This window comes from Myxocyprinus asiaticus, chromosome 25 (genome assembly GCF_019703515.2).
Source record: "Myxocyprinus asiaticus isolate MX2 ecotype Aquarium Trade chromosome 25, UBuf_Myxa_2, whole genome shotgun sequence".
Lineage (NCBI taxonomy): Eukaryota > Metazoa > Chordata > Actinopteri > Cypriniformes > Catostomidae > Myxocyprinus > Myxocyprinus asiaticus.
Genome location: NC_059368.1, coordinates 41166036 through 41189573, shown reverse-complemented (window position 1 = coordinate 41189573; position 23538 = coordinate 41166036). Strand labels below are relative to the sequence as shown.

At 42.8% G+C, this 23538-nt stretch overlaps 1 protein-coding gene across 5 annotated transcripts in view; it reads right to left on the bottom strand.

Moving 5' to 3' along the window:
• Nucleotides 1-23538, bottom strand: part of LOC127415801 (E3 ubiquitin-protein ligase TRIM9) — a 260197-nt gene that overhangs the window by 181897 nt on the left and 54762 nt on the right. For all 5 annotated transcript variants that reach the window (XM_051654752.1, XM_051654751.1, XM_051654753.1 and 2 more), the window contains exon 3: nt 153-275. In XM_051654752.1, coding sequence (XP_051510712.1) covers nt 153-275 — 123 coding nt within the window. The remainder of the gene's footprint in view (nt 1-152; nt 276-23538) is intronic.

The following is a 23538-nucleotide window of genomic DNA, read 5'->3' as shown; positions in this document are numbered from 1 at the left end:
TTGCTGTTATGAAGCAACATTGAGTTTTTGAATGCTGTTATATAAATAAAACTTTATAATTAAAATAAATATTTATTAATACAAATTATGATAATAACATGAGATTTGCATGGTGTGTGGGAGTGGGAGTGAGTGTGTTTGTGTTGACCTACCTTCAGTTTGCACTCTTTCTCCTTGGTGACCTTGGTGAGAAGTTTGGCCTTCTGCCGCGTGAGAGCTTCAATCAAGGAGTCACACTGTGCGACCAGACACGCTTCAAACTCAACCCCATTTTCCTGTTTAACACACACAAACACACACGTGTAAAGAGTTAACCCTAAGAATACATCCAATTACACCGTTACATATCGCGATAATTTTGCTTTTGATGTTCTGAATATAAAAACTGTGCTTAAAGGTGAAGTTATGTTCCCATATGTAAAGGTTGTTAAAACTTCTTGTATTTGGATGACCAGATTTTGGGTGGCTTGCTAATGTATCAGAGTTCTTAAAATACGTAAAGAGGAGTAAGCAAAACCAAGTGCTTGTGGGGAAAAGAGTTTATTGAAATCAGTCAATCTTGTAGCATAGCTCTTCTGAATCTTAACCCTGTCTGTCTGTATGTCAGACAGTACTGTTAGGATCTGCCAATGGTATTCTTCGAAACCTTTGTTATTCTGGTTAATGTCACTGCAAAGCAGTGACCAGATGGTGACCTGTGATCATACCGTACCTTTGTTATTCTGACTGTAAGGGCCATTTGGTTCACACATTTACAAAAAAGATTCAGTTGATTGCACAATGTAAATACATCTGACTACAGATAATTACAAATACACACAATCCTTCAATCCCTCCTCTGATCATTTTTGATCATATAAAATAAAAGTAAAAATTTAAACATTTAACTAATCATGTATACAGCATGCTGTATACAGTACAGGCATCTTTACTTAAGATGTCAGAATAAAAGTTCATGGTGAATGGTTGTATTCCATTGGAAGAATGCTTGTGTCCTCCAGAAACTTTTATTATGAAGTTATCTTATGGAACTGGCAAACATAGTTGTGTTCTGTTTATATTGCATTCTGCTGTAAAAATGCAAGTTGATTCTTTCAGGAATTTTCTACATTTATAAGTTATGATAATGTGGAATTGGTGGGTGCGGTTATGTTCCGTGGATGTTCAGCAGGTGTCAGCAGTGTAGATGTCAGATGTCCATGAGCATCCTCTGGAACACTGGAACACCTGCAATGACACACAAGAGAACAGGAAAAAGTATTGTGCCAAAGAAAATAGATTTGACCAAAATATATCTATCTGCCCTCAAAACTGTCCCTAATTTTGGCAGGGCACTACAGTGTTTAACAGTGGTGGTATGTTTACCTCTTCATCCTCAATGGCTCACGTCTATCCACTGTTTCCTGCACCTTAACTGCTGCACCAAAAGAACCTGAGGTGGACCTTCCCATTTAGATTCTAATGGTTTTTGACCAGGCACTGACCAGGCACTATAACATGAAACCCCCCCAAAAGATAGGGAGAGATTGTTGCAGGTAGTTGAATTCTGGAATACAATTCATTTTCATAACATTAACCTTCCCAGTCATAGATAATCGCTCGAAAACCTTTTTATTAAAGGGTTGAAATTAACTGGGAATCAAATGCCCAAATACATAATGCCCTGTTTGGGCCACTGGAAGTTGCCTGGCTGAAAAGCCATTACCGGCAGTATGCTGTTAAAGCCAAAGCTTCGGATTTAGACCAGTTGACTCTGTATCCTGAGAACTTAGAAAAGGAATGAATAATTCTGTGGAGGCAAGGCATAGATCTAGTGGGGTCGGAGATGAATAATAAAATATCATCTGCGTAAAGCAAAAGCTTATGCGCCACACCTCCCACCATCACCCCTGGAAAATCATCCTCTTTCTTATCGTGGCTGCTAATGGTTCCAGGGCAAGACAGAACAATAATGGGGAAAGAGGGCAACCCTACCGGGTGCCCCTATCCAGAGTAAAATAATCTGAAATTAATCAATTTGTTTGTATCGCCACTGCCGGGTGTCTGTAAAGTAACTTAATCCAGACAATAAAAGTATTCCCGAACCCGTACATTTGCAGAATCTTAAAAAGATAATCCCATTCTACCATATCAAATGCCTTTTCGGCATCAAGTGAGATGGCAGCGACCAGAGTCTGATCATTTGCCACTGACCACATGATATTGATGAAATGACTAATGTTATCAGAAGAGCTGCGGCCCCGAATGAACCCCACCTGATCTGTATGTATAAGAGATGTCATAACCTTACTTAATCGGTTAGCCAAAAGTTTTGACAATATTTTAACATCTAGCTGAATCAGGGAAATTGGACGGTAACTCTTAAACTCACTTGAATCTTTGTCCTTTTTCAAAATCAGACTGATCCGGACTTGTGTCATGGTTGGAGGAAGCTTTCCATTCTTTAATGATTCCGTATAAACTTCTAACAAGGAGCCAATTCTGTAGCATAAGATCTAAAAAATTCAGCGGCAAAACCATCTGGCCCCGGAGACTTACCTGTAGGCAGGGCCTTAATTACCTTGTCAAGCTCCTCCAAGGTTATCTCAGAATCAAGAGAGTTTTTTTTTGTTCATTCGTCAGTTTAGGGAGTTCTAATGGTTCCACAAAGTTTCTAATATCTTCATCAGTAGACGAAGACGTGGAATTATAAAGATCAATATAGAATTCTTTAAAAGCATTATTAATATCAATGGCTGAGGTAAAAATTTCACCACCAGCAGATTTCACTAAGGGAATGGTAGAAAAGGACTCTCTCTGCTTTATATACAGTGGTGTGAAAAAGTGTTTGCCCCCTTCCTTATTTCTTATTTTTTTTGCATGTCTGTCACACTTAAATGTTTCAGATCATCAAACAAGTTTAAATATTAGTCAAAGATAACACAAGTAAACACAAAATGCAGTTTTTAAATGAAGGTTGTTATTATTAAGGGAAAACAAAATCCAAACCTACATGGCCCTGTTTGAAAAAGTGATTGCCCCCTAAACCTAATAACTGGTAGGGCCACCCTTAGCAGCAACAACTGCAATCAAGCGTTTGCGATAACTTGCAATGAGTCTTTTACAGCGCTGTGGAGGAATTTTGGCCCACTCATCTTTGCAGAATTGTTGTAATTCAGCCATATTGGAGGGTTTTCGAGCATGAACTGCCTTTTAAGGTCATGCCACAGCATCTCAATAGGATTCAGATCAGGACTTTGACTAGGCCACTCCAAAGTCTTCATTTTGTTTTTCTTCAGCCATTCAGAGATGGACTTGCTGGTGTGTTTTGGATCATTGTCCTGCTGCAGAACCCAAGTTCGCTTCAGCTTGAGGTCACGAACAGATGGCTGGACATTCTCCTTCAGGATTTTTTGGTAGACAGCAGAATTCATGGTTCCATTTATCACAACAAGTCTTCCAGGTCCTGAAGCAGCAAAACAGCCCCAGACCATCACACTACCACCACCATATTTTACTGTTGGTACGATGTTCTTTTTCTGAAATGCGGTGTTACTTTTACGCCAGATGTAATGGGACACACACCTTCCAAAAAGTTCAACTTTTGTCTCGTCAGTCCACAGAGTATTTTCCCAAAAGTCTTGGGGATCATCAAGATGTTTTCTGGCAAAAATGAGACGAGCCTTAATGTTCTTTTTCTCAGCAGTGGTTTTCGTCTTGGAACTCTGCCATACAGGCCATTTTTGCCCAGTCTCTTTCTTATGGTGGAGTCATGAACACTGACCTTAACTGAGGCAAGTGAGGCCTGCAGTTCTTTGGATGTTTTTGTGGGGTCTTTTGTGACCTCTTGGATGAGTCGTCGCTGCGCTCTTGGGGTAATTTTGGTCGGCTGGCCACTCCTGGGAAGGTTCACAACTGTTCCATGTTTTCGCCATTTGTGGATAATGGCTCTCACTGTGGTTCTCTGGAGTCCCAAAGCTTTAGAAATGTCTTTATAACCTTTTCCAGACTGATAGATCTCAATTACTTTCTTTCTCATTTGTTCCTGAATTTCTTTGGATCTCGGCATGATGTCTAGCTTTTGAAGATCTTTTGGTCTACTTCACTTTGTCAGGCAGGTCCTATTTAAGTGATTTCTTGATTGAGAACAGGTGTGGCAGTAATCAGGCCTGGGTGTGGCTAGAGAAATTGAACTCAGGTGTGATAAACCACAGTTATGTTTTAACAGGTGGGGCAAACACTTTTTCACACAGGGCCATGTAGGTTTGGATTTTGTTTTCCCTTAATAATAACAACCTTCATTTAAAAACTGCATTTTGTGTTTACTTGTGTTATCTTTGACTAATATTTAAACTTGTTTGATGATCTGAAACATTTAAGTGTGACGAACATGCAAAAAAATAAGAAATCAGGAAGGGGGCAAACACTTTTTCACACCACTGTATCTAGCCAAAAGCTTCACTGCTTTGTCCCCCGACTCAAAATATGACTGTCTTGCCCTAAATAACCAAAACTCCACCTTCCGTGACAAAATAGTATTATATCTGTATTTCAATTGGGTCAATTCTCTGAGGCCATTAGACAACATTCAGTGCTTCAGCTCTGCCTCTGCACTTTTAATATTCCCTTCCAATTCCACGAGTTCTTGTGCTTTGGATTTTTTGGTGAATGCAGCATACTGTATGATCCGGCCCCTAAGAACCACCTTAAGTGCCTCCCAAGCCACACCCACAGAGGATATTGAGGACCATTTGTTGGAATCCAGGATTTTGCAAAAGGGATACATTAAAGCACCAACTATATGATTTCCTTTTTTCCATATGTGGCAACATCTCTAAACACACCAGGGCATGATCTGAGACTAAAATGTTTCCAATTGAGCAATCAGCAACTGATGAAATGAGGGACATAGATATAAAAATAAAAAAAATCAATTCTAGAGTAAATCTTATTGACTGATGAAAAAATGTATAGTCCCTCCCAGATGGGTTCAAAAGTCTCCAAATATCTGTAAGACCAAGATTTTTACACATCCTGTGAAGCATCAATGTTGCTCTAGGGGGCTTGCACACTATGGTCAAGGACTGAGTCCATCGAACGCCATGGTGAAATTCGATACACCCAGTTACACATTTGCTCTTTGAGGTAAAACATGGCAAAGAAGTCAAAATCATCGGGCTCTGGAGGCATTAAAAGACACTTACATGTTCAGGATGAAAGCCACGACAGGCCTAGACCGGAGACTCGATCTGGATGGCGCAGCGGGAGAAGAGATCCAGCGTCAGTTGACCAACATATCGGTGATGATGACAAAGGTTCTTGCTGAGTTAGTTACAAAAGTGTCAGATGCTGAGAAACGAATCGATTATTTGGAGTCTTCGGGGAGGGAATTAACCGCTAATCCGCCCGCGACCAAAGTTAATCTGGAACGTATTCTTGAAAAGCTTGAAGATCTTGAGAATAGAAGCCGCAGGAATAATGTCAGAATTGTTGGAATTCCTGAGTATGAGGAGGGCAGAGATATGGTGAAATTCCTAGACGAGCTCTTTCCGAGTCTGCTCGACATAACAGGCCACAAGCTGGAAATCGAGCGAGTTCACAGAATCCCTGCTCAGAGATCTGCTGAGGGAGACAGGCCCAGATCGATCCTGGCCAAATTTCTGAGGTCATCCGATAAAGATCTTGTGTTGCGCCAGGCGAGGAGCAAAGGAAATCTTTCTTGGAGGAATCATAATATTTTCTTGTTCCCGGACTTTGTGAGTTCGACAAGAGAGAAACTTGATCGGTTCAGGGAATGCAAGAAACTCTTGCATCAGCGTAAGATCACTTTTGCATTGATGTTCCTGGTCAAACTGAGAATAGAAACGAAGGACAGTCACAAAGTATTTACATGTCCCAATCAGGCAATGTCTTTTATAGAATCAATGGTTGAGTAAACCATTGGATGTTTCTCATGTGAGTGGGTCGACTCGCTGTACTTACTCTGGCTTTGGAGGAAGCTGGGTGTCATTTTGGTTTCTTTTTGCGCTGGCTCCGCCTAGCAGCTGGAGTTTGTATTGTGAATAACACTTTCCTTAAAGAAGCTTTTGCATTGATGGAAGATTACTTTTGCATGGAAGTTCCTGGCCAGTTTGAGAGTGGACACTACAGATGACACTACCGAGAGTGTTTAAGAGTGGACACTACCGCAAAATATCTACATGCTCACAGTTGACGTGAGCATGTATGCTATAAAGTTGATGGATTGAGTAAGTCATGGTATATACTTTTATGCGGCCTCCGAGTGAATTGACTTGACCATCCAGGGAACCGGGATGTCGGTTTTGTTTCTTTTTGTGTTGGCTCCACCTAGCGGCTGAAGCTTGTTCCATTTACGGGACACTGGAATGATTACGTCATCCGCTGAACTCATAATGGCTGGCTCACTGAACATTCGTTTGTCTATCCATGAAACTGAATGGATTTATATCAGCTGAAATTTGTTTTGTGGAGGATCACACCTTTAAAACAGTTCTGCAAATTAATTTACATGTTCTTTGTGTTCATTCTTCCTTTTGGCTGGGGTTTATTTTACAAAGTATTTTCTGTTATGTAATTTTGCTTCACAAATTTGTGAGGTGGCAAAGTTGTCATGGGAGCTCGTGGGCGTTCATGGACCTTTTGAGTTTAGAGGGATTGTCGCCGGTTGGCGCTTTCGTGCACGGGGTTAAAGCGCACTTTTTCTTTTTTCTGTTTGTTTTGTTCGGGGGGAAGTTCGGGGTTTGATTGTTTGAATGGGGAATGTGGTCTGTATAATTTTGTTTTTGACACACAGTTTATTTTTTTTATTATATCAATATGTCAGTTGTTAATATGAGTGTACTATCTCTCTCCACATGGAATGTAAATGGGTTGGGGCACCCCATAAAAAGAAGGAAGGTTATTACTTTTCTTAAATGTAAGAAATATGATATAGTGTTTCTTAAAGAAACACACCTTTCTCCGCAGGAAGCGGAAAAATTTGGGAAGATATGGGGTGGGCGTGTTTTCTTTAACATCTGGTATTTTATTTCCAGCAAATTTGTGTGATTTAGTTAGAGCAAAGGAGTCATTATATTGGTAACTAAACATCTACAATTCAAATGTCTCAAATAGAATAAAGATAAATTAGGAAGAGTAATTATTGTTTTAGCTGAAATTCAGGGGCAAAGGTTGATTTTGGCTAATATTTACGCACCTAATGCTGATTATCAGGGCTTTTTTATAGATCCTGAAGGGATGTTGCAAACCGCTGGCACCCCTCATGATATAATATTGGGAGGAGACTTTAATCTTTTGATGGATTCAGTCCTTGATCATAGTGAAGCAAAAGTGTGTAAGCCCCCAAGAGCAACATTGACGCTTCACAGGATATGTAAAAATCTTGGTCTAACAGATATTTGGAGACTTCTGAACCCATCTGGTAGGGACTATACATTTTTTTCATCAGTCCATAAGATTTATTCTAGAATAGATTTTTTTTTTTTATATCCAAGTCCCTCATTTCATCTGTTGTGGATTGCTCAATTGGAAACATTTTAGTCTCAGATCACGCCCTGGTGAGTTTAGAGATGCTGCTACATACGGAGAAAAAGAAATCATATAGTTGGTGCCTTAATGTGTCCCTTTTGCAAAATCCTGAATTCCAACAAATGTTAAAGACTGAAATCAATGTTTATATGGAGACCAACTGGTCCTCAGTATCCACTGTGGGCTTGGCTTGGGAGGCACTTAAGGCAGTTCTTAGGGGCCGGATCATACAGTATGCCTCATTCACCAAAAAATCCAAAGCACGAGAACTTGTGGAGTTGGAAGGAAATATTAAAAATGCCGAAGCAGAGCTGAAGCGCCGTTTGTTATCCGATGGCCTCAGAGAATTGACTCGATTGAAATACAGATATAATACTATTTTGTCGCGGATAGTGGAGTTTTGGCTATTCAGGGCAAGACAGTCATACTTTGAGTCGGGGGACAAAGCAGGAACACTTTTGGCTAGATATATAAAGCAGAGAGAGTCTTTTTCTACCATTCCCTCAGTGAAATCTGCTGGTGGTGAAATATTTACCTCGGCCAATGCTATTAATAATGCTTTTAAAGAATTCTATTTTGATCTCTATAGTTCCACGTCTTCATCTTCTGATGAAGATATTAGAAACTTTGTGGAACCATTAGATCTCCCTAAACTGACGACTGAGCAAAAAATTCTCTTGAATCTGAGATAACCTTGGAGGAGCTTGGCGAGGTTATTAATGCCTTGCCTACAGGCAAGGCTCCGGGGCCTGACGGCTTTGCCGCTGAGTTTTTCTAATCTTATGCTACAGAACTGGCTCCACTTTTTCTAGAAGTTTATACTGAATCATTAAAGAATGGAAAGCTTCCACCAACCATGACACAAGCCCGGATCAGTCTGATTCTTAAAAAGGACAAGGATCCAAGCGAGTGTAAAAGTTACCGTCCAATTTCCCTGATCCAGCTAGACATTAAAATATTGTCAAAAATTCTGGCTAATCGATTAAGTAAAGTTATGACATCTCTTATACATATAGATCAGGTGGGGTTTATTCGAGGCCGCAGCTCTTCTGATAACATTAGGCGTCTCATCAATATCATGTGGTGAGTAGCGAATGAACAATCTCCGGTTGCTGCCATCTCACTTGACGCCGAAAAGGCATTTGATATGGTAGAATGGGATTATCTTTTTAAGGTTTTAGAAATATACGAGTTCGGGAGTACATTTATTGGTTGGATCAAGTTACTTTATAGACACCCAGTAGCAGCAGTACAAACAAATGAATTAATTTCAGATTATTTTACTCTGGATAGGGGCACCCGGCAGGGTTGCCCTCTTTCCCCATTATTGTTCTGTCTTGCCCTGGAACCATTAGCAACCGCGATAAGAAAGGATGATTTTCCAGGGGTGGTGGCAGGGGGTATGCATAAACTCTTGCTTTATGCAGATGACATTTTATTATTTGTCTCTGACCCCTGTCGATCTATGCCTTGCCTTCACAGATTTATTAATTCCTTTTCTAAGTTTTCAGGATATAGAGTCAATTGGTCTAAATCCGAAGCTTTGGCTCTGACAGCGTACTGCCCAGAAACGGCTTTCCAGCAGGGTGCTTTCCAGTGGCCCAAATAGGGCATTAAGTATTTGGGTATTTTATTTCCAGCAAATTTGTGTGATTTAGTTAGAGTTAATTTTTACCCCTTAATAAAATGGTTTTCGAGTGACGTGGGCATGTGGGCTTCATTACATTTATCTATGACTGGGAAGGTTAATGTTATTAAAATGAATTGTATTCCAAAATTCAATTACTTACTGCAGTCTCTCCCTGTTGATGTCCCCCTCTCTTATTTCAAGCAATTTGATAGCATAGCATAGTCCTTCATTTGGAATGGTAAGCGTCCCAAATTACATTTCAATAAGTTACATATTGACAAAGGTGGGCTAGGCCTACCCAAGATTTTATTTTATTATTATGCATTCGGTCTCAGACATTTGGCTCATTGGTCGCTTCCACCTGAGAGAGCCCCTCCCTGGTTCTGTATAGAACAGAAAGTGCTTGCCCCTATTTCGCCACTGCAGAGCCTTTCTATCAAATTAATCGGAGAAGCTAAGTTACATCCCGTTATCTCCCACTTGATCTCGGTATGCACAAAAGTGTCCAGACTGTTTAATTCTGACATTTTTTTTAATGTGGCCTCGAGCATATGGCTGAACCCCAAATTATGCATCAACAAGTCCCCTTTTTGCTGGTCAGAGTGGATTGTGGGGGGGGGGGGGGTTACTACACTCGGTGACCTATATGAGAATGGAGTGTTGAGATCCTTTCAAAATTTGTTAAAAAAAAAGTGGGGGTTGGATATCGATTCTGTATATGTGTGTTCTGCTAGTTATATTTAATGGTTGAATCAATAAAAAAAATGTATCGTAAAAAAAAAAAAAGGACTGAGTCCATCAAAATTTTAAGTCTCCTCCCTATATTATATCATGAGGGGTGCCAGCGGCTTGCAACATCCCTTCAAGATCTATAAAAAAGCCCTGATCATCAATGTTAGGTGCATAAATATTAGCCAAAATATAGATGTTAATAGATGTTTACTTATCAGCGTAATGACTCCCCTGCTCTAACTCGAGCCAGTACTAAAGAAGACATATCCTCCCAAATTTTTTAGCTTCCTGCTGGGAAAGATGAGTTTCTTGAAGAAACACTATATCATATTTCTTACGCTTAAGAAGAGAAATAACCTTCCTTCTTTTTATGGGGTGCCCCAACCCATTCACATTCCACATGGAGAGAGATAATCCACTCATATTAACATTTGACATTTTGACATATAAGAAAAAACAGATTGTGCGTCTAAAACAAGATTATAAAGACCACATTCCAACATTAGTGCAACCATCAAAACACGAACATCCCCCAGAACCCCAAAAAAAAGAAAAAGAAAAACATGCACATTAACCCCGCGCACGGCAGCGCCAACTGGTGTCCATCCCTCCAAACTCAAACAGTCCATGCACGTCTACGTGTACCCCCACAACAACTTTTCTGTCGGATTACTCAAGTCTATTTGCTTCTATACAAATTTTGTGGGACAGAATTACACAGCAAAAGATAATCTATAAAACAAACTCCAGCCAGTAGGTGGAATAAACACAAAGAGCGTGTAGATTCATCCATAAAACTGTCCTGAAGGTGTGTTACTCTACAAAATAAACTCCAGCCGCTAGGTGGAACCAGCACAAAAAAAGTGTGCAGATTCATCAAACGGTCAAGCAAATGTTCAGTGAGCCAGTCCACTCGGCTGCAACGCGAGTACCACAAGATGACTTAATCCATTGACTTTATGAAGGACATCACTTGCTGTGGGCATGTGAATGTTTTACAGCCATCCTTAGCATCTATTCTCAATTTGGCCAGGAATATCAGTGCAAAAGCGACCTTCGTTAATGTAAACATTTCTTGCATTCCTTGAATCGATCACATTTCTGTCTTGTCGAAGTCTGGGAACAAGAAAATGCTGTGGTTTTTCCAAGAAAGCCTTCCTTTACTCCTCGCCTCGCATAACACAAGATTTTTAGCAGATGATCCCAGAAATTTGGCCAGAACTGGTCTGGGCCTGCCTCCCTCTGTGGATCGCCGAGCAGGAACCCTGTGAGCTTGCTCGAATTCCAGGTTATGGCCTGCTATGTTGAGCAGATTTTTAAGGAGTCCATCCAGGAATTTCACCATATTCTGTCCCTCTTTGCCCTCAGGAATTCTGACAATACAGACATTATTCTGCCAGCTATGATTCTCCATGTCCTCCAACTTCTCCAAGACATGCTACAAATACACCTTGGTCACTAGCGGATTAGCAGATAACTCTCTGATGACTCCAGATAATCGATCCGTTTCTTGACATCCCCCACTCTTGTAACCACCTCAGTGAACTTCACCTCCATGGTAGTGATCGATTGACGTATCACAGCAAGATCTTTCAAGTCTGCAATGACCTTCGTCAGCATTGCCGACATGTTCAGCATCTCTCGCCGCATTTCCCGCACTTCCCCGACTAAATCAACTCCCAGGCTCGTAGCCTGCTTGGGGCCATCAGTTTGAGCACGTAAGTGTCTTTTAATGTCTCCAGAGCCTGAGGATTTTGAATTCTTTGACATATTGTCCTCCTAGAACAGTTATGGAACAGAGTGTATCGAATCTCACCGGTTTATGTCATTAAAAGTGTTAAAACTAGCAAAGTGCGCAGAGCTCGCCGTTCACATGTCCGATCCTTGCATGGTGTCACGTGACTCCATTGTGTTGGTTTCTTAATCTCAGTCTGCAATTACAAGCCCAGTGTCCTTCCTCATTGCAACACTTGCACTTTCCATCTTCTGTTTTTGCTTTTGAGCATCTCTGATGTTCCTTCTCTTTACGCTCCATCTCCATGATCCTGTACCTCAATGTTTTGGATTGCAGAGCTCTGAGTTTCACATTCTGTGCTCTTTCAATCTTTGCTGACCATTCAATAATCTGGATGAATGCAGTTCCAACACTATCCCAGTCATCATAGCAGATTTTAAAGACTCTAGAGATTTCAGATTTGAGTCAATTTACAAAATGCAATTTTAAGAGGCATGCCAGTGTCCTTGTCAAGACCCTCCCTGTCATTTAAATCAGCATGTTCCAGCCAAGTCTGTCTGAAGCGTTCTTCATTCTCTACAACACTTTCCCCTCTCTTCTGCAGGCATGTTTTTGCCCAATTAACCACTGCAGGTTTCAGTTCTTGTCAAATAAATATGACAAGGTTCAAACAGCTTCCCATCCTGCATCAATGTTTTCTTTAGACTCATCTATCCTGATTTCAACATTTTCAGTTAGTCATCTTTGGTCACTGTCCCTTAAGTTGACATTAAGAATCATTGTCCCATCTAATGGGTGTAGAGTGTATATTTTCTGCAAGCGCTGAAGAACTTGCCAAACCTTGCATGACTGTATACACATCTGGTAATTCCTTTGACCACTTGTCAACTTCCTCTGGTTTAGCTGGCAGGTATGTGCTATATGGGACAAATTTCTTGATCACTTTTGTCACAATGCGAGTTCGTCTCTCACCATTTTGCTCGTACTCCTCCTTATCAACCTCAACTTCAGTCCTTTTGTTTCTGACAATGATAGGAGCGAGTCTAACCTTTGTAATCTCAGCATGGGTATTGAAAGGTCATCTGAGCTGTCTGAAGCACTGGTTTCACCATGGTCTCCTGGTATCTCTCTAAGCAGATAATTCTGCTGTTGATCCTCAATGGCTTTGAGCTTTCTAAAATTGGTGGAGCAGCGACTTCTTTGTTTGGCTGCTAGATGCTTTTGTAGAGGTCTTTGATTTGAAACCAATTGTTTGGAAAGCAGAGTTAACAACTTGTCATTCTCATTTACCAGTCTTTCTTTTGCCTTCTTTTCAGTCTGCAATTGTTCAGCTAGTGCTCAAACTTTTGCCTTCTCTGCTTTGATCTCATGCTGCAATCTATCCATTTCATACTTTTTGCAGGTGGTGTCGAATTTGTTTCAATGAAATCACAGACCAGCCATCTTTCTTGGTGTTCGTTCTTAAACGCTGTGTCTTCCATAAGCCCTGTTAATGTCAGGCAAGGTCCATAATCCACTCTCTGTGTGCTTAATGCAGTATTTATGGCAGATGTCATCATGGCACTTCATTATTCCCAGCCATTTGTCCAAATATTCATTCAGATTCTCCATCATCTAATCAATGGTCACACTTGGAGGTTCTGTTCCATGTCTTTCTGTTGTTGGCCTCAGTTCAGATCCATAACCATTGTTTTGTGTAAACTCAACCATGGCAATACAGGAGATGTGCCCTCAAAAGATGTTTAAACAGAAGGGTGTTAAAGCCATTAAAGCAGCCTATTTGACTGATCAGACTGAGATACACAGACAATTCAAACATAAATTTCCAAAATACAAAATTGTCAAATTCTGTATAAACTATATCTAGTGCAGTTAAGAAAACGAATGAATCACATGTAGGCTATTCTGCTTATTTGTTCACTTGTGAGAAGTCACGCTTATCAATTCTTTCTGACCCCTAGTTCAGAATAACTTGTTTCAAACTCTATCCGTATCTCTCAGGTGAAGGCAAATTTACCTTTGGTTGCACAATTTTGGCTCTATGGCATCTTAGTCTAACTCTGCTAGAAAAATATTTCCAACCCACAGCTCAATTCACAACTTACAGTATTGGTATAATGCACAATTTCTTGACTCTTTCGCAATGAGGAATTGTACCAATTTTTAATTCTCTATCAAACAAAAACAGAATTCTTCAGTTCATTCACAGCTAAGACTAAATATACCATGGTACTGATTTCTGCTCATTAACTCCTAATGTTTCACACCCAGTCAGCAACTTCAAAGTCCTGAAGCGATTACATTAAGCTAAACATTTTAAAAGTAGCTACTGATTTAAAATATACCCAGTCAGAAATTCCAATTTCCTGCAGCAATTTCAGACCCAAGTGTAGAACAGCTTCATAACCGCCAGGAAGGAGAACACAGGGAAGCAAGTTTTTCCTGGCTCAGGTAGGACTTTTAATAGGCCACTTCAGTGCTTTACAACTTCACAAACTCATCAGCTTCACAGGCACATAGGCATTTAACACATCAGCTTCATAAACACGTAGTCACTTAAACACTTCAGCTTCATAAACATAACAGGTTAAACAGCTTCAGCTTCAGGAGCACCATGGCCTTCTTTGTGCCAGACTCTCTCACCCTCTCTGCTGGTGGTGTGGCTGCTTATATGCCACTCTCCCCATGCTCACTGGAATTAGAGACAGGTGTTACACATAATCTAGCTCAGGTGTAAGCACCCTTACCGCTTTCTCTCTCTCCGGACGAATGCTCGACCACGCCCCCGCTGCCACACCAAGCTATTTCTATATTTCAAAATCTTCTACAGACTCTGGGTGACCGGACCAAATTGTTCTCTTTAACAATTCCTACAGACTCCAAAAGGACTGGACCAAGCCTAAACACAACAGTGTTCACATTATCAGCTTCTACAGCCTCTGTATGACTGTACCAAATTGTTTTAACAATTTCTACAGACATCAAAGAAAGGACCATGCTTAAAATTAACAGTGTTACATCTATGAGCCCCTTCAAACCCTTGATGACTGGACCAAATTGTTTTAACAATTCCGTCAGACTCCAAATAAAAGGACCAAGCTATAAATTAACAGTGCTACATTTATGAGCACCTAATCCTTGATGAATGGACCAAATGTTTCTTTTTAACAAATGCTACAGACTCCAGAGAAAGAACCAAGCTTGAATTTTACTGTGCTACACTGAATATTATGGCTACACAACATAAAGTTACTGGCCTGCTTACTTAAGTGTGTTCTTTAAGAGAGCTGTTAAATTTCACTCACCAAATTAAGATTTTTGATAGAGTCTTCAACTTGAAACAACTGTAGAATCTCCAAGACTTTTTGTTCTCTTGATGAGTTGCATTTGATGAGTTCTCTTCTTGCCTGTGTCTCCTTTTGTAGTTGATGAGTTTCTTCTTATCAGTCTCTCCTGGCTGGCTCTTGCCAAATTGTTAGATCTTTTTGTATTTGGCTTACCAGGTATCGGGTGGCTTTGCAATGTTTCAGAGTTCTTCTAATACACAAAGAAGAGTAAGCAAATCCAAGTGCTTGTGGGTAAAAAGTTAATTGATGTCAATCTTGTAGCATAGCTCATCTGAATCTTAAGCAAAAGTTCTGTCTGTGTTTCAGAACTTTATACCTGAAGAGATACAGTATTTAGTATGGTGACCTGTGATCACACTGTCCCTTTTTTATTTTGATTGTATAGGCCATTTGGTTCACATGTAAATTCATATTTTTAAATGCTACCTATACAAACCCAAGTGTTAAAAATGAAAAATCATTATTTTTACATTTTATTTTTCATATTTATTCTACTACCTCTACAAAACCATGCCCTTTGCACATTCAGGTATAAAAACTCTTTTCCAAACATATTTGTCATGTTTGAAGGAAGTAGCGAGGGGGATCTAGATGCAGCTTAACTTTAATAACAAATAAATCAAATACAAAAAACAGGGTAAACACTGGAACAGGGCAAGACTAGGAACAGGGAAACAAAACAAACATTACAAGTAAGATAGCAACCGGAACATGAACTGGAGAAAAACACAACAACTGACAAAGAATGAGCAGACGTCAGGGCATTTTATACACAAGGATTAATGAGGTAATGAAAAACAGGTGAGAACATTTGGGAACAGCTGGCAGTGATGAGGGCAGTGAATTATGGGGAATGTAGTCCAGGGAAAACAGAAGACAGAGGCTAAACACAAGGTAAAACAACAGTGAATCTTGACAGAACCCCCCCTCTAATGGGCGGCTCCTGACGCCCAAGGAAGGCTGGTAAGGGAGGCAGGGCCAAGATGGAGCCGGAGACCAAAGAGGCCAGAGCAGATCAGGTGGATGGTCAGGAGACCAAGGAGACCAGAACAGATCAGGCGGGCGGCCAGGAGACCAAGGAGACCAGAGCAGATCAGGCGGGTGGCCAGGACACCAAGGAGACCAGAGCAGATCAGGCAGCCATTGGAGGCTCGAGGAGCGGAGCCAGGGAAGATGGAGCCATGGGAGGCTCGAGGGGCCGAGCCGTAGAAGGCGGAACCGTGGGAGGCTCGAGAGGCAGAGACGTGGAAGGGGGAACCGTGGGAGGCTCGAGGGGCAGAGACGTGGAAGGCGGAGCCGTGGGAAGCTCTAGGAGCGGAGCTGTGGAAGACGGAGCCAAGGGAGGCTCGAGGGGTGGAGCTGTGGAAGACGGAGCCAAGGGAGGCTCGAGGGGTGGAGACGTGGGAGGCAGAGCCATTGGAGGCTCAAGAAGCGGAGCCGTGGGAGGCTTGAGGGGCAGAACCATGGAAGGCAGAGCCGTGGGAGGCTCAAGAGGCGGAGATGTGGAAGGCGGAGCTGTAGGAGGCTCGAGGAGCGGAGCCATGGAAGATGAAGCCATGGGAGGCTCTAGGAGCGGAGCTGTGGAAGACAGAGCCGTGGGAGGCTCAAAGGGTGAAGCCATGGAAGACGGAGCCATGGGAGGCTTGAGGAGCGACCTCCGGAAACAAAACAAACATTACAAACAAGATAGCAACCGGAACATGAACTGGAGAATAACACAACAACTGACAAAGACTGAGCAGACATGAGGGCATTATTTACATTTACATTTATGCATTTGGCAGATGCTTTTATCCAAAGCGACTTACAGTGCCCTTACTACAGGGACAATACCCCTGGAGCAACCTGGAGTTAAGTGCCTTGCTCAAGGACACAGCGGTGGTGGTTGTGGGGATTGATCCAACAACCTTTTGCTAATCAGTTCAGTGCTTTAGTCCACTACACCACCACCACTCCATTATATACACAAGGATTAATGAGGTAATGAAAAACAGGTGAGAACAATTGGGAACAGCTGGCAGTGATGAGGGCAGTGAATTATGGGGAATGTAGTCCGAGGAAAACAGAAGACAGAGGCTAAACACAAGGCATGGGAGGCTCGAGGATCGGAGACGTGGAAGGTGGAGACTTTGGAGGCTCGTGGAGCGGAGCCATGGAAGACTCTGGGGAGGGAGCCGTGGGAGGCTCGAGGGCCAGAGCCATCGAAGGCTTGAGGGGCGGAGCCGTGAATGGTGGAGCCATGGGAGGCTCGAGGGGCGGAGCCGTGGAAGGCAGAGCCATGGAAGGTGGAGCCGTGGAAGGCTCGAGGAGTGGAGCCATGGAAGACGGAGCCATGGTAGGCTCGAGGGGCAGAGCCGTGGAAGGTGGAGCCATGGGTGGCTCGAGGTGCAGAACCATGGAAGACGGAGCCGTGGGAGGCTCTAGGAGCGGAGCCGTGGAAGACGGAGCTGTGGGAGTCTCAAAGGGCGTAGCTGTGGAAGACGGAGCCATGGGAGGCTCGAGGGGTGAAGACGTGGAAGGTGGAGCCGTTGGAGGCTCGAGGAGTGGGGCCGTGGAAGACGGAGCCGTGGGAGGATCGAGGAGCGAAGCCGTGGAAGGCGGAGTCATGGGGGGCTCGAGGCTAAGAGTCCTGGATGACTGGGAAATGACCTCCATGTTCGTGAGCATGGGCAGAGACTTGGGAACGACCTCCGTGGTTGTGAACACTGGCAGAGACTCGGGAACGACCTCCGTGGTCGTGAACACTGGCAGAGACTCTGGAACGACCTCTGTGGTCGTGAACACTGGCAGAGATTCTGGAACAACCTCTGTGGTCGTGAACACTGGCAGAGACTCGGGAATGACCTCCGTGGTCGTGTATAAAGACAGAGACTCTGGAACAACCTCCATGGTCTTGTACACTGGCAGAGACTCTGGAATGACCTCTGTGGTCGTGAACACTGGCAGAGACTCTGGAATGACCTCTGTGGTCGTGTACACTGGCAGAGACTCTGGAATGAACTCTGTGGTCATGTACACTGGCAGAGACTCTGGAATGACCTCTGTGGTCGTGAACATGAGCAGAGACTTGGGAACGACCTCTGTGGTCATGAACATGGGCAGAGACTTGGGAACAACCTCCGTGGTCGTGAACACGGGCAGAGACTTGGGAACAACCTCCGTGGTCGTGAACACGGGCAGAGACTTGGGAACAACCTCCGTGGTCGTGAAAACTGGCAGAGACTTGGGAACAACCTCCATGGTCATGTACACTGGCAGAGATTTAGGAACGATCTCTGTCATCGTGAACACTGGCAGAGACTCGGGAATGACCTCCATGGTCATGAACACAGGCAGAGACTTGGAAACGACCTCTGTGGTTGTGAACATGGGCAGAGACTTGGGAATGGCCTCCATGGTCGTGAACCTTGGCAGAGACTTGGGAACGACCTCTGTGGTCATGAACATGGGCAGAGACTTGGGAACGACCTCTGTGGTCGTGAACATGGGCAGAGACTTGGGAACGACCTCTGTGGTCGTGAATGCTGGCAGAGACTTGGGAACGACCTCTGTGGCCATAAACACTAGCAGAGACTTGGGAACGACCTCTGTGGTCATGTACACTGGCAGAGACTCTGGAACAATCTCCGTGGTCATGAAAACTGGCAGAGACTCGGGAACGACCTCTGTGGTCGTGAACACTGGCAGAGACTCGGGAACGACCTCTGTGGTCGTGAACACTGGCAGAGACTTGGGAACGACCTCCGTGGTCGTGAACATGGGCAGTGACTTAGGAACGACCTCTGTCATCGTGAACACTGGCAGAGACTCGGGAACAACCTCTGTGGTCGTGAACATTGGCAGAGACTCGGGAATGACCTCCATGGTTGTGAACACTGGCAGAGACTCAGGAATGACCTCTGTGGTTGTGAACACTGGCAGAGACTTGGGAACGACCTCTGTGGTCGTGAGCACTGGCAGAGACTTGGAAATGACCTCTGTGGTCGTGAACATGGGCAGAGACGGGGGAACGGCCTCTGTGGTCGTGAACCTGGGCAGAGACTCGGGAACGACCTCCGTGGTCGTGAACATGGGCAGAGACTTGGGAACGACCTCCGTGGTGGTGAACATGGGCAGAGACTTGGGAACGACCTCCATGGTCGTGAACCTGGGCAGAGACTTGGGAACAACCTCTGTGGTCGTGAACCTGGGCAGAGACTTGGGAACGACCTCTGTGGTCGTGAACACTGGTAGAGACTCGGGAACAACCTCCGTGGTCGTGAACATGGGCAAAGCCCTTTTTCTCCTCCTCCAGTTCCGGGTGGCCGTGTACACTGACTCCGGGACAGACGAGGTTGGCAACGCTGGCTCTGGGACAGACGAGGCTGGCAACGCTGGCTCTGGGACGGACAAGGCTTCAAGCTCGGTGGCCGTGGTAGGCGTGGGCGTTGGCTCGGTGGCTGTGGCAGGCGTGGGCATTGGCTCGATGGCCGTGGCAGGCGTGGAGCAAGGAGAAGCTGAAGGCTTGGAGCAAGGAGCCGCGGGCGCATTGGAGCAAGCGGCTGCGGGATGCTTGGCTATGACATGGCATGAAGCAGACTCAGGCGTAGCTGTGATATAGCATGGAGCAGACTCTGGCGTGGCTGTGACATGGCATGGAGCAGACTCTGGCGTGACTGTGATATGGCGTGGAGCAGACTCTGGCATAGCTGTGACATAGCATGGAGCAGACTCAGGCATGGCTGTGACATGGCATGGAGCAGACTCTGGAGTGGCTGTGACATGGCATGGAGCAGACTCTGGCGTGACTGTGATATGGCGTGGAGCAGACTCTGGCGTAGCTGTGACATAGCATGGAGCAGACTCGGGCGTGGCTGTGACATGGCGTGGAGCAGACTCAGGCGTGGCTGTGACATGGCATGGAGCAGACACAGGCGTGGCTGTGACATGGCATGGAGCAGACACAGGCGTGGCTGTGACATGGCGTGGAACAGACTCAGGTGTGTCTGTGACATGGCATAGAGCAGACTCAGGCCTAGAAGGCTTGGAAGCCGGGATCAGGCTAGGGAGAGGAGGATCCTCTAAAGCGAGAGTTTCTAATGTTAACTTCACGTATTCCTCCCAAGTGTAGTCTCCTGTCTCTGGCAATTCCCTCCACTGATGAGCCCGATCCGATAAATAGATTTCAGGTGGGAATCAGCAAATCCTGTGTAGCTGGCAACGGTGCTGAAAAGATGGGAGTATTCCTTTAAGGGTAAATCCGCCTGGCTCAACTGAATGAAGTAAGCCGCTAGATCCATTTTGTATGGTCAGTTGTTCTGTCAAGTTTGAAGGAAGTCATGAGAGCGGGATCTAGATGCAGCTTAACTTTAATAACAAATAAATCAAATACAAAAAACAGGGTAAACACTGGAACAGGGCAAGACTAGGAACAGGGAAACAAAACAAACGTTACAAACAAGATAGCAACCGGAACATGAACTGGAGAATAACACAACAACTGACAATGACTGAGCAGACATCAGGGCATTATATACACAAGGATTAATGAGGTAATGAAAAACAGGTGAGAACATTTGGGAACAGTAGGCAGTGATGAGGGCAGTGAATTATGGGGAATGTAGTCCAGGGAAAACAAGACAGAGGCTAAACACAAGGCAAAACAACAGTGAATCATGACACTATTCATCTTATCCTGTAATTCTGTGTCTAGCTGTTGTATTTCTGTACTAGAAAATTCTTATCAGAGGCCAAATTTCTTGTGTGTGTTAGCACATCTGGGCAATAACAATGTGATATCTAATGGTATCAGTTGGTAATACAGTACCCTCGTACTGTGATATACAATTACCATATTTATGTACTATTCTGTATTTACATGGTGCTTCAAAGTACTTCAAAGAATACTATGGTACTACTATGGTATGTCACTATATGATTAACTTATTCATATACCATTGCCTTGGTGCCCCCAGGTAATGGTACATGCCCAAAAAACATGGTAATGCCATGGTACTTTTTTGATGCGTTTTCGTGTAGGCTACTGAATGTTTTGATACTCTTTCGGTGGTGAAATGTCTTTATCTGCAGTGCTGCTCACAAGCTGCACACATGTTAAACTTAATAAAGACCTTCTTCATCACTGGCAAAGGATAAGACGGACACATTTGCAGGTCTGGTTTCTTTGATTGTAGATCTACTGCAACCAGAGTTATCTTTATTTTCTGTATTTTAAAATATTCTGTGAGCATTTTGGCAAGTGAGAGCACAATCCAAATTATTCAGCAGTGCGTGCCTTAGCTTTCTGAGTCATTCTGATTGAATAGTGATCTGATACAGACCACTTTGCTATCACGTGTGACCAATTCATTGTAAAGAATCAACTCAGATGAGTGATTAATTTGTGAGTCTTACATCTTTAGTTCTGATTCAAAACTGGCAATAGTAAACACCAGGTGCACGCATTATATAGCAGCGCTGCTTCTGTCAAAGCTATGCCGCTACCTAATCAAAAATATAGCTTCCCTACTGAAAAGCTACTTGATTTAAAAACAAGCAAAGCTACCAGTTATTATCATTAACAACAATTCAGTTAAAACATTTTCAACTGAAAAATTACAAAAACTCAAGCTAAACTAAAATATATTTTCATGACTCGGATGAAAATGAACTAAAATATCATAAAAATGACCACTAATTCATTTTAGTTTTAGTTGTTGATAAATGGTATTTTATAAAATGTTAAACCTTTACAAAACACTTTCATTAAACATGAAAATGCCACAAGTTACCAATAACACTATAGACGGCTATAAACCTATTTAAATTATATCAGTTCACATTAACTTTGGCAGCCCTAAAATAACTATAATAAAAGGCAGAGGCCAAAAGTATCTTCTATGCACTAAGTGCAAATAGTGTAAGATGCTATTTGCACAAGGTGCAAATAGTGACAGATAATACAGTGTTGTGAAAAAGTATTTGCCCCCTTCCTGATTTCTTCTATTTTTGTGTGTTTTTCATACTAAATTGTTTTAGATCTTCAAACGAGAAATAACATAAAACAAAGGCAACCTGAGTAAACACAAAATACAGTTTTCAAATATATATATATTTTTTATTGAAGCAAAAAAGTTATCCAACACCTATATCACCCATGTGAAAAACTAACTGCCCCCTTAAACTTAATAGCTGGTTGTGCCACCTTTAGCAGCAACAACTGCAACCAAACGCATCAGATAAATGGAGATCAGTCTTTCACAATGCTGTGGTGGAATTTTGGTCCACTCTTCTTTGCAGAACTGCTTTAGTTCAGCCACACTTGGGGTAACTGGATTAGCAGTGGTTTTTGCCTCGCCACTCTTCCATGGATGCCATTTTTGGCCAGTGTCTTTCTGATAGTGGAGTCATGAACAGTGACATTTACTGATGCGAGAGAGGCCTGCAGTTCCTTGGCTTTTTTGTGACTTCCTGGATGCGTCGTCACTGTGCTCTTGGAGGAATTTTCGAAGGTCGGCCACTTCTGGGAAGGTTCACTACTGTGCCAAGTTTTCACCTTTTGGAGATAATGGCTCTCACTGTGGTTCCTAGAGCCTTTGAAATAACTTTGTAACCCTTCCCAGACTGATGTATTTCAATCACCTTTTTCCTCATAATTTCTGGAATTTCTTTCGACCTTGGCATAATGTGCTACTGGGTGAGACCTTTTAGCCAACTTCATGCTGCTGAAAAAGTTCTATTTAGGTGTTGATTTGATTGAACAGGGCTGGAAGTAATCAGGCCTGGGTGTGTCTAGTCCTGCTGAACCTCATTATGAATGCAGTTTAATAGATTTGGGGATTTAGCAACTAAGGGGGCAAATCCTTTTTCACACAGGCCCAGTTGGTATTGGATAACTTTTTTGCTTCAATAAGTAACATCATCTTAAAAACTGTATTTTGTGTTTACGCGGATTGCCTTTGTTTTATGTTAGATTTTGTTTGAATTTTTTAAACAATTTAGTATGAGATATACACAAAAACAGAAGAAATCAGCAAATACTTTTTCACATCACTGTATTTACACCCCTAATTAAATACTAACAGACAGTAGCCTATAGGGGCATTACTTCAGCATGGTTATTGTGTTTATTTAGAGTCCCACAGACACCCTACACCAACACCAACCCCTACCCCTAAACCTAACCCTAACCTTCCCTTGCAAAAATGAACCATAGTTTTACTACATTAATCATAGTATCACCATGCTATTTTGTAGTAAAATCATAGTAACTACAAAATTAAACATGGTTACTATAGTTACACTATATTACTGCAGTGATACCATAGTTAATTGCATTAAAACTATGGCTAACTAAACATGGTAACTACAATACTACTAAAGTAAAAGCATGGTTAATTTACCCAGATCAAACCTTTCTCTCAACTCCCCGACCTTCACTGTGACCAAATCACTGTGAGGAAATTAACCTTTATATTCATTTTTATTTATTATTATAAGTAACATTAAAGGAAATATTAAAAATTTAGACAGGAAACAGGATGGGAAAAAGATGCGGAATTGAACTCGGGTCGTCTGCACAAATAAAG